General features: G+C 40.3%; 1 protein-coding gene across 4 annotated transcripts in view; it reads right to left on the bottom strand.

Annotated features, from left to right (window-relative positions):
* Positions 1 to 12,608, bottom strand: part of DST (dystonin) — a 527,522-nt gene that overhangs the window by 203,137 nt on the left and 311,777 nt on the right. For all 4 annotated transcript variants that reach the window (XM_045294845.1, XM_045294847.1, XM_045294848.1 and 1 more), the window contains exon 9: positions 5,513 to 5,679. In XM_045294845.1, the coding sequence (XP_045150780.1) occupies positions 5,513 to 5,679 (167 nt within the window). The remainder of the gene's footprint in view (positions 1 to 5,512; positions 5,680 to 12,608) is intronic.

Here is a 12,608-nt window from a genome sequence, read left to right as displayed (position 1 = left end):
GGATCAGGTGTAAGGCATCATCAGAACAAAAAATCTTACCATAGTGAATGATGGGGGGAGTGCGGAGTGGAGATCCAAAGCCCATTAGTAGGCTAAGAGTTCTTACCAGTGTGGTTTTCAGTGACAAGATTTTTATAATCTTTCATGAAGAAAAACTATATAAGCAGAGCAAGCAGAAATAATTATAGGTATGTGGTATTTTAATCTTTTGAATCCTTTTCATTGAAAAGTGAACATGACAAATGAAGTTCCTAGAAAGAATTAAGAACAGCATTTCCTAACTTAGATTTCATGCAAAAGCAAAATGCATTTTTCTTGTTTAGATAGAATCTAACAATTTCTCCCACTAAATCATATTACTTTTCTCATTCTCATTACCCGTTGCATAACCTCAGTGCTTTATTCTCTTTATGATAATATGGCATACTAAAACCATAGATCTTGTTCTACGTAGGCTAAGGGTTTTGATGTTTTTTTCATCATTATCATCCTCTTTATCACCATGCTCTGAACTTTTTTTTAATAATCATTTTATTGGGGGCTCATACAACTCTTATCACAATCCATCCATCCATCCATGTGTCAAGCACATTTGTAGCCATCATTCTCAAAACATTACTTGAGCCTTGGCATCAGCTCCTCATTTTTCCCCTCCCTCCCCACCCTTCACGAACTCTTGATAACTTATAAATTATTATTATTTTGTAATGTCTTACACTGTCCAACATCTCCCTTCACCCATTTTTCTGTTGCCCTTCCCCCAAGCAGGGGGATTATATGTAGATCCTTGTGATTGGTTGCCTCTTTCTACCTCACCCTCCCTCCACCCTCCTGGTATCGCCATTCTCACCACTGGTCCTGAGGAGTTCATCTGTCCTAGATTCCCGGTGTTTCCAGCTCTTATCTGTACCAGTGTACATCCTCTGGTCTAGCCAGATTTGTAAGGTAAATTGGGCTCATGATAGTGGGTGGGGAGGGGAGGAAGCATTAAAGAACTAGAGCAAAGTTGTATGTTTCATCGTTGCCATATTCTGAATTCTTGCTGTGATATTTCCTTAGATAGCTAACTCTAAATTGAATAAATGTTCTTTTCCATCAATAATATGTTACAAAGGAATTGTGCATATTTGGTCATTTCTTAAGTTTACATGTTTCATATCTATTTGCCATATATTATTAGTTTGATGTCTATTTGTTGTAGATTGTTATTATCAAGATTTACATATCTATTTTCTGTATATTACTGTGCTACCACAATCATTCAAGATGATTCCATTTCTTGATATTTTGTTTGTCTACAATACATTACATGAGAGAACTTCAAAAGTTCATGGAAAAAAGGAAATTAAAAGATAATGTAATTTTTCCATGAATTTTTTTAAGTACTTTTATTGGGGACTCTTACATCTCTTATCACAATCCACACATTCCTCCAGTGTGTCAAGCACATTTGCACATATGCCGGCATCATCATTTTTAAAGCCTTCTCTTCCCACTTGAGCCCCTGATATCAGTTACCCATTTCTTCCCCCTCCCTCCCCCACGAACCCTTGATAAGTTATAGATTATTATTTCCATATCTTACATCATCCTCCGTCACCCCTCACCCACTCTTCCATTATTCGTCCCCCTGGGAGGAGGTTCTAGATTGATCTTTGTAACCCTTTCTCCCCCTACCATGCCCTAATCCTACTTCCAGGAACTTTTGAAGCCCCAGTAGTTATAACGCAATATAAAGGCTTAATAATCCAAAGAAATCATCTCCATTACTTAAAAGGCTTGTGCATTAAGCTTACTAATCTTTGCCCCTCAGTTTCTTTATTAATAAAGAACTGGAAATATTTATTTCATAGTATTGAGATATGTTTTGGAGCTTTCAGATATAAAAATAGGTGGTCAGCATTCATATTGCATCTGCATCTGTTGTAGGTACTTTTTCCCTTAATAGGTCATTTTTTATTGCGCAACATCTATGAACAATCCTAATAAAAATGCTTTCTATTGTATACCATTACACAGATCTTTCAATAATAAAAAAGAAAATTCTTGTTTTCTAAGAAAATTTTTTGCATGCTAAATTATTTGTCAAATGTTTCTAACTGGGTTAAACATATTATTTTCAAATTTCATATTTTTTGTGGAAACTAACAAAAATATGCTAGTGAAGGTATACATTAATATACTTGTTAATATTTCTTCACACTATGATTTTCCTAATTCTAAAATTAAAATGATGCTGCTACTCTGTTCCTACTTCAGATTGCTATTTCCCAGTCTTTAGAAGATAAATATTTTCAAAATTCTAACACTATTATAAACAATACTGGCTTGCACTTAAATTATAAATGTTACTTAATTTACTTAGAATCTACTGAGAAATATTTCAAATTCGACCTCGGTTCTGCAGACCCACTGCCTAAGCATTAATCTCCACCTTTTCTTCAACCCTGCTAGACTCACAGACACCCTGCTAAGCCCTTACTTCCTGCAGAGCCCTTGACAAATAAGCATGCCCTATGATTAGAGTTGGCATGTGAGTCAGAAACAAATTCAGGTGACATCTCAGAATAGTTTTACTACAGATGCCAAAAAGAATCCATCATTAATCTGTTATCTAAGTAAATATAAAAACAAAGCCCAGTTAAAAGGATTGCTTTGCCAGCAAGTCCAAATACACAACAAAGTCTTGAAAGTTCTTATCAAGAAAAATAATTGTTAAGTAAAACCAAACAAAAAAACCCGGTAGCTGGTGAGTCAATGCCAACTCATGCACACTTTGCACATGTTGGGAGTTGTTTTCAATGGTTGATTTCTCGCTGCAGAAGATTGCCAGGCCTTACTTCTGAGGTGTTATCTGGGTCCTGAAGCCTCCAACCTTGTTGTTAGTGCCGTGTTACCCTCTGAGACTACCCAAGGGCGGCCTTTCAGAAAGATACCACCTCCTACCTGTGAGTATGACTCACCAATACCCAACTGCCTGCTTTAATGATTTTTCCATTGTTTATAACTTTGCCTCTTTAATCTTGAGAGCAAGTGAAGGCATCTAACAGTGGAAAGCACACAGTTCAAATCAATACCTTTAAACCTCACACAGGAGAAGAGCACTCAATTGCTTTTTAAAACGGAAGGCCTGGGACTTTCACTTCAAGTACAGTTGAAAGCTTTCTCACAATGAAAGAAACCACAGTGAGATTTTACAAGGCAGGGAATAATTTAGCAAAACTTCAGCAACAAAAACATCTTGTCAGCATTTAAACCTGATATACAATATTTTTACCACAAATGCCAATGAAAGAAACCATGCTAACTGGGGAAGCTGAAGATCAAAGCTAAAGCCAAACAATATTCTAAAAAGTCCTCCACCAAAGTATAAAACAGACAGCTTTCACAAGTTCCAAAATCTCTCGCAGCACGCTATAAGTGCTAACATTAAATTTCACTAGATGTTTTAAGATGTTTGACGTATACGGTGACTTACTAAGGTTTTATGAGAAAAACATCCAACATGCATTTTGTACTTATGATCCTTCACGTTTGCTGAAGAGAGAATGCCCAGAAACATCATTGGTTTTTTTGGCTGTTTTTAAAGCAGATTATTCTGGAAGAAAGGCTGTCTTCTAAAGGGCTTGCTTCTAGCTAACAAACTTCAAAGAACAGAGCAGAGCACACACCAAGAGGTATGTCATTATATAAATCCTTTAGGAAGAACAATCCCAAGAGTTCTACTCAAAGGCCCAGAAGATTTTATCATCCCACATAAACAATGTGCCAGCAGCACAGCCTCCTGTGCACTGTGGGCAGGGCACTACACTGGGTTGGCATTCTGTTATTCAAGAGGATCTGACACTTCATTCTGGACAAGTTTAAAGGCAAGTTGATCCTGGTTTCCTTTTATAATCCGGTAATTATTCTAGTTTAAAAATCGGGACCATGGGTGATCTATCATAGTTTTATATGTGCTGAAATTGCCAGATGAAAAGAAGAAGAGAGGACAAGAAGGAGGAGAGAAAGGAGAGGAAGCAAGGCCAAGGCTGCAGGAAGGAGGTAGATTCTGAGGCGCACCAAGCCTCGGGCATGAATTCCAGCGCTGCCACTGACTTTCAGGGTCACTTTGGGCAACCCTTGAGTTCCTCATCTACCAAGATGAGTTATTAATAGTCCTTGCTCTATGAGGCTGCTGAAAGACTTGAGGGAGATAATACATGTACAGCACCTAGCACAGCGTCTCATGGACAGCAAGTTATCAAAATATTAATTATTCTTAGTTAATTATTTTTGTTGTGATCAAATCAGTCAGTCCGTTTTGTGAGTTTATAGTTTAGGCTTAGTTAGTTTAGGAATGTACTTAGTTCTTCAACAACTGACAAGGTAATCTTTGTGAAACTAAGAAAGATGACTGAGCTCAAATCACATATAGTTTTCAGTAAATATTTAGTGGAGAATTAGCGTTGTGTAATGCATAGAAAGATAGAGAGCAAGATGGCCTGGCTATGAATTTCAACTGGGTATGAATGCACTCCCTTGCTGGTTGTGTGATTTTAAGCAAGTACTTCCCCACCACCACCCCACCCCAGTTTCTGTTTCCGTTGATTGGGGAATGATAATACCACCCTTAGGTTGCTGTGCGGATTCAATGAACTCATATACATAAACTGCTTAGAACAGTGACTGGCACTTATTAAGTGCTATGTAGGGTGGAGCCCTCAGTGCTGTACGTAGTTGGTTAGGCATGGACTGCTAACTACAAGGTCAGCAGTTTGAAAGCTGCTCCCTGGGAGAGAGATGAGGCTTTCTACAGCTGTAACGTTTTACAGCCTCAGAAACCCCCAGGGGCAGTTCTGTTCTGTCCTATGGGGTCACTATGAGTCAGAACCGAGTCACGATCCATGCACCTGGTTTAAGTACTAGAAGGTGTCGGGGGTAAGTACTGGATTGCTAACTACAAGGTCCGCAGCTGACCCACCAGCTTCTCAGAAGCAGAACAAGGAGGCTGTCTGCTCCTGTAAAAATCTCCAGGCTTGGAAACTCTCGATAGAGTTGCTTTGAGTTAGAATCAAGTTTATGGCAGGGGGTTTGGGTATATATATTTCAGTGTGTGTATATGTGCTTAATTTAAGTATTAAGGTACTGACATTATTAATAGTTCTTACCAAGAAACTGTTTCCCTTACCAAAGTGGGCATTGTTACTATCATTTTGCAGTTATTGAGGGAACGATCATTTTCTAGTTGTTGAGCTAAAATCTGAACTAACTCCTTACCTTACTACTCATCAATTCCTTACTTATCTCTTTAGCTTACTCATCAACGGCCAAAGTCTTGGCCATTTACTCGAAGAGGTTACATACATGCCACATAGTTGGTGTGAGGCTTTTATTTTTACTTCTCTGCATTTTTATGTTTCTTTGCCATGCATATGACATTGCTTCTATGGTAATAAAACATAATTTAAATTTTTTGAAGAAACCTATTTCTTTGGTTGCTTTAAGAAAAAAAGACTTGTGAATTCCATACCTGTATTTATGAATGATGGCATTAAATAGTTTTCCATCTCTCCAGCAGGTCGTGAAATTTTCACACCGCATCCCAGCATAACCCTCTGTTGCCTGCTGTGTCCACAGGAGCAATCTCTCTTTTGCAGACATGTCCTCGGACTCTCCAGTAACATGGATATCAGATATCTACACATAACAGAAAGCATTTAAACATTAGGAAGGAGACTCAAATTATGAACCTACTGTGGGCCAAGCTGCAAGTACCAGTTCACTTAATCTTCATAAACTTGCACACTACTTATATCATGCCTGTCTTACATAGAGGAAAGCTAGCTCTCCACGATGTTCATTAACAGGTTGAAAAAGCTTGATTTAAGCCATCTTTGTCCAACTGAAAAGTATCTACTTTTTTCCACTATATCAAACTTGCATAGCACTGAAAGTTCTATATTCCCTTTTGCTAGTCAGAGCTCATAAAACAATTTGTGTAAATGTTTTCTTCAAGATCAAATGGATCAAAGATAAAAGCCTATAAATTAATCCACACTACCACCTGGAGAGCAGAATTGATTCAACAGGAATTCTGTGTAACGAACAAAGTAAGAAAAGAGCGCCCTCTCCTATTAATGACATTACATAACAATTTGGCTGAAAGTCTGTAATTTTCTTGAGTCCTTTCTCGGCTTGCTCAACATAAAACTTTGTGACTTGATTTCATCCTCCCTCCTCCTCAGTGTACTACACTTTTTGTGTGTTCATTAAGGTTTCTAAAATTCTCCCATTCAGTCATGGTAAAACAGTAGAGTAGTGAAACTGGTGACCGGTCCACACAACGTACATGTTTCGATAGAGCCGTTTTGAGTAAAGGTCCTACAGAATCTGCTGCTAGTGATACTAGAGCACAAACAGGACCTTACCAAGGTCACACAGTCACTCTGAAGCAGGGACTAACACCAACACACAAGTGTTCCCTCAATCGGTGCAGGATGCAGAGCCAAGAGTTCAAGAAGGTAGGCAGCAAGCCAGGATCAGGACGAGCAGGTAAGAAATCAAAAGCAAGGTAAAAAGCATTTTGTAAGAGAGAAAAAAAATCACTAGACTAGAGGTGATTTTAACTCATGGCAACTCTTAGGGCAGAGTGGAACTCTCCATAGGGTTTCTAAAGTTGCACCGTTATGGAAGCAGACTTCCCTATTGTTCTCCAGCAGGGTGGCTGGGGGGTTCGAACTACTGATCTTTGGGTTAGCAGCTGTGCCATGGGGCTTCCTGCTGGCTCCATGAACCCAAACCCAAAGCTACTGCCACTGTAGATGTTTCCTCTATGTGTGTAAATCAACACCCTCACCTTACAAGAGCCCAAAGGTGGCCAGCAACAAACCCGGAAGTAGATGACACTGAAGGGCCTTTTCAGTCTAAAGGTTTTCTTAACCCCAGGACTCCGGGTGAAGAGCCCCTAAAGGAAAGAGGAGAGTTGCTCCACGGGTTTCTGATGCTCTAAATCTTTACTGAGGTGGACAGCCACGCCATTCTTGTGTGGAGCCCCGTGGGGGTCCCCACTGCTGGCCTCTGCTAGCAGTCAAGCTTTTAACAAGACACTGCAAGTCCACACAAAAGTCAGGAGGTCAAAATGGGTAGCCAAAGTGACTGAAAGAGAGAAATAAAAATGGGGAGTCAACCATCGAACAAAACCAACTAAGGGAAGCTTTTCATGGGGGTCGTGCCCAGCTCAAACTTCCAGCTGCCACCAGCACCAGCAGGAAGGCTGCAGGAGTAAAAACCAACACTGAGCCTGGCACCTGCTAATAACACCAGTTGCTGGTGAACATGACTGGTCCTCACACATCCTTTCTCCCGTACCAGGCAGAGCTACCCAGCCATGTTCTATGGGCTCCACTCTTAGCCACAGTCTACCACGTCCCCTAAAAGAAGTCAAGATTTAAAAGTAAGCAACGTATCTCCACTTTAATTCTCTTTGCTAGGAACGTATGATAACCGCTGTGGCTGGAAAAGAAACCTCAAACACACTGCCAATGAGTAGGTTCTGACTCATAGCGAGTAGCCCATAAAGGGTTTCCGGTCTGCAAATCTCTATGGGAGCTGACAGCCTCATCTTTCACCCATAGAAGAGTTCAGAAATGTAAAAACCAAATTGACTGCCATCAAGTCAGTTCCAACTCATAGCAACCCTACAGGACAGAGTAGAACTGTCCCTGTTTGTTTGCAAGACTATAAATCCTTACAGGAGTAGAAAGCCTCACCTTTCTCCAGAGGAGGAGCTGATGGCTGTGAGCTACTGACCTTGTATTTAGGAACACAACTTGTTACCCACTAGGCCACCAGAAATGTGAAATGTGAAAATGAATTAAATGTCAACTAAGATAACACATTCGTATTAAACCCTCTTCCAGTAGATAATATCAAAGTATGTTAAGAAACAAACTTAACCAAGAATGTTTTTTTAATTATTTTTTTAAATCATTTTATTAGGGGCTCATACAACTCTTATCACAATCCATATATACATCAATTGTGTAAAGCACATTTGTACATTCATTGCCCTCATCATTCTCAAAACATTTGCTCTCTACCTAAGCCCCTGGCATCAGCTCCTCATTTTTCCCCCTCCCTCCCCGCTCCCTTCTCCCTCATTAACCCTTGATAATTTATAAATTATTATTTTGTCATATTTTGCCTTGTCCAACGTCTCCCTTCACCCACTTTTCTGTTGTCCATCCCCCAGGGAGGAGGTCATACGTAGATCCTTGTAAAAAGTTCCCCCTTAACAACCCACCCTCCCAGTATCGCCACTCACACCACTGGTCCTGAAGGGACCATCCGCCCTGGATTGGATTCCCTGTTTCCAGTTCCTATCTGTACCAGTGTACATCCTCTGGTCTAGCCATATTTGTAAGGTAGAATTGGGATCATGATAGGGAGTAGGAGGAAGCATTTAGGAACTAGAGGAAAGTTGTATGTTTCATCGTTGCTACATAGGACCCTGACTGGCTCGTCTCCTCCCTGAGACCATTCTGTAAGGGGATGTCCAGTGGTCTACAAATGGGCTTTGGGTCTCCACTCCGCACGCCCCGCCCCCCCGCAATTCACAATGATATTATTTTTTGTTCTGATGATGTTTGATCCCTTCGACACCTCGTGATCGCGCAGGCTGGTGTGCTTCTTCCATGTGGGCTTTGTTGCTATCAAGAATGTTATGAACAAAACTTAGCCATTAACACACCCAGCTCTAAAATTCACTTTCCTTGTTAATAAAACTTAAATGACAATGTTAACTGTTTTTCACCTCCTTGGGTTTTGTTAAAGATTCAATGAATCCACACCAAATCCTTAGTACAGAGTCTGGCACAAAGAAAATGCTACTGTTCCATCACAGTTTTATTAGTCGTATTTTGCGTCTCATCAGCAATTTGCCTGCTGGCATCACAAACAAAACCCTCCTAAACCAGAGTTCCTATTTTGGAAACGTGAAGGCCTCACGTCCCACATCTAGATATTATTGGCTATCACATGACTTCAACTTTTGGTGGTGGCTGGTCTCTCATGCACATAGTTCATCTGTGTTTCATCTCTCCGGACTCAGCTTGCCACCCTCTCCCAGCTTCTCAGAAATAACTGTTGTCACCTTGCTGTTGGGTGATGGTCAAGTTGGTTCCATCCCTAACTCCCCAACGAACAACAGACTAAGACACTGCCCAGTACTGTGCCACACTCACAATTGTTGCTCTGTGGGTCCCTTTGTTGCAGCCACTGGTCACTCCATCTCCCTGAGGGCCTGCCTTCTCCTTTTTGCTGCCCCTCTACTTCACCGAACATGATGTCCTTCCTCTGGGACCGGTCACTCCTGACAACATGTCCTTGCCTCTAAGGACTACTCTGGTTGTACTTTTTCCAAGACAGACTGGTTTGTCCTTTTAGCACTTCACAATACTTCAAATATTCTTTGCCAGTATCACAATTCACAACACCTCCATTCTTCTTCAGTATTCCTTATTCCATGTTCAACTTTCACATGCATATAAAGCGCATGAAAACCCAGGGCTAGAAAAAAAAAACAAAAAAAAAAACCCAGGGCTAGGGTCAGGCATGCCTTACTCCTCAAAGTAATATCTTTGCTTTTAAATTCTCTAAGAAGGGTTTGTGTAGCAGATTTACCTAATGCAATGTGCCTTTTGATCTCTTCACTGCTGCTTCCATGAGCATTGATTGTGGGTCCAAGGAAGATGAAATCCTCGACAACTTCAATCTTTTCTCCATTTCTCATAACGGTAGTTGTAGTTGTGAGGATTTTGGTTTTCTTTACATTGAGTTGTAATACATACCAAAGGCTGCAATCCTTGATCTTCATCAGCAAATGGTTCAATTTCTCCGCACTTTCCACAAGCAATATTGTGTCATCTGTATATCCCAGGTTGTGAATTAGCCTTCCTCCAATCTTAATGTTGCGCTCTTCTTCATATAATCCAGATTCTCTGGTGATTTGCTTAGCATACCGATTGAACGAGTATGGTGAGAGGATACAACTTTTACATGCACCTTTTCTGGTTTTAAACTATGCAGTATCCCCTTGTTCTGTTAATATAATTGCTTCTTGATCCATGTACAAGTTTCACATGAGCACAATGAACTGTCTTGGAATCCCCATTCTTCTCAAAGTTATCCAGTCTGTTATGATCCATGGAGTCAAATACTTATGCATAGTCAATGAAACACAAGTAAACATTTTTCTGGTATTCTGTGCTTTCAGCCAAGATCCATCTGACATCAGCAAGGGAATCCCTTGTTCCATGTCCTCTCCTGAGTTTGCCTTGAACCTCTGAAACCTTGTCAATGTACTGATGCAACTGAGGCTTGATGATCTGCCGCAAAATTTTACTTGCAGATGATATCAATGGCATTGTTCTATAAGTGAAGCATTCTTTTGGGTCACCTTTTTTTGGGTAGAAATATAGCTCTCTTCCAGTCAGTTGTTTGCGTTTCATCAATTCCCAGGGCTTTGATATTGGCTAATGCTTTCAGCACAGCTTTGTTTCTTTCAGGGCAGCAGCACTGGTTCTTGCTCATCTGCTACCTTCTGAACTGGTAGTAGAATGGTGACTACCGGCAGTTCTTTTTGGTACAATGACTCTGTATTCTTTCCATCTTTTTTCGATGATTCCTGCACATGGATCCATATTTTTCCCACAGAGTCTTTCAAATTGCAACTTAAACTCTTTTTTTCCTCTAGTACTTTCAGGTTAAGATATAGTGAACATACTCTTCCTTTCTGGTTTTCTAACTCTAGGACTTTGCACATTTCATTATATTTTAACCTGTCTTCTGGATCATCCCTTTGACATTTTCTATTCGGCTCTTTGACGTCATCATTTCTTTCATTTGCTTTAGCTACTCTATGATCAAGAGCGAACGTCAGAGTCTCTTCTGACATCCACTTTTGTATTTTCTTTCTTTCTTAACTTTTTGCTGTTTCTCATATGATGTTGTTGATATCCTCCTATAGCTCATCAGGTCTTCTGTAATTAGTGCTCGATTCAGCAAATCTGCTCAGGAGATGTTCTTTAAATTCAGGGAAGATATACTCAAGGTCATATTTTGGTTGCATGGATTTGTTTTCTTCTGCTTTGACCTGTACTGGTTTGTCCTGGCCTGGTTTTACCTACTGATATTGAGCTTATCGATCATGTTGTTTTTGGATTTCTGAGTATTCCATACAAAGATGTCCATATGTATGGTGTTGTTGAAAAAAAAATTTACTTTGATCAAGCCACTGGTATTCCAAAATTCTATCATGCTATCTCCAGCTTCATTTCTAGCACCAAAACCATATTTTCCAACTACAATTCCTTTCTATTTGTTTCCAATTTTTGCATTCCATCACCAATAGTTACCAATGAATTTTGATTGCATGTTTGATCAATTTCTAACAGGAGACATTGGTAGAATTTTTCAATTTCTTTATCACTAGCTTTTGTGGTCTGGGCATTAATTTGGACAATAGTTGTATTGAATGCATTTCTTTGAAGACTGATAGATATAACCCTATCGCAGACACCACTGTACTACACGATCGTTTTTGAAATGTCCTTTTGACAATGAATGTCATGCCTTTCCTTTTGATTGTGCTATTTCCAGCATAGTAAATCATATGATTTTCTGACTCAGAATGCCTAATACCAACCCATTTCAGCTCCTAATGCCTAGGATATCGATCTTTATGCATTCAATGTCATTTGTGACAATTTCTAATTTTCCTAGCGTCATTCTCATACATTCCAAGTTTTAATTATTAGATTTTTGTAGCTGTTTCTTCTTGCTTTGAGTTGTGCCCCATTAGCACCGAAGGGTCCACCCCACCCCACCCCCAGGTGTGACTCCATTCATGCCACTACGATTGGCTCTGCTTTGAGAAAGCAGCTTCTCCTCAGTCACATACCCTCACGTGCCTTCCCACACAAAAGCCCTATCTCCGACAATGTTATTAGGCTTTCATTCATTATATCGTTACTATCTGACAAAGTCTATGCCATGTATAAGGTTTATGGTGGATACCTCCTAAAAAGAGGGCAGCCAATTCCTTCTTTGTTGACTGTTCTTAATCTAGAACAGTGGTTCTCAACCTGCGGGTCGCAACCCCTTTGGGTGGGGGGGGTGGAACAACCCTTTCACAGGGGTTGCCTAAGACCATATTTCCTGTGGTCTTAGGAACCGAGACACCACTCCTCTATCCATCTCCAGGCGGGTCCACCCACATACGGGGTCACCACAGCATGAGGAGCTGTATTAAAGGATCACAGCAGTAGGAATGTTGAGAACCACTGGTCTAGAAGCTCCACTGAAACCTGTTCATTTTGGGTGACCCTGCTGGCACTTGAAATGCCAGTGACATTGCTTCCAGCATCAGAAGCCACCACAGTATGTCAAAAGTAACAGACAAGGGGTAGAGATAACTATTGCAAGGTAAATAAAATCTCTTGTAGCTTCAATACTGTGCCTTACTTTTCCCTTCCTACTAATAAACTTTAGGCATCTCCCATTGTGCTAAATAAGGTAAGTTTAGAAAACTCCCAGATACTTTTACACCCCAAGGCAGAGCAGGTAGT

The sequence above is a fragment of the Echinops telfairi genome, unplaced genomic scaffold (genome assembly GCF_000313985.2).
Source record: "Echinops telfairi isolate 266 unplaced genomic scaffold, ASM31398v2 ScPeMD7_3533;HRSCAF=4204_1, whole genome shotgun sequence".
In the NCBI taxonomy this organism is placed as follows: domain Eukaryota; kingdom Metazoa; phylum Chordata; class Mammalia; order Afrosoricida; family Tenrecidae; genus Echinops; species Echinops telfairi.
Note: the sequence above shows the minus strand (reverse complement) of the source record. Positions and strands in the feature narration are given on the sequence as shown.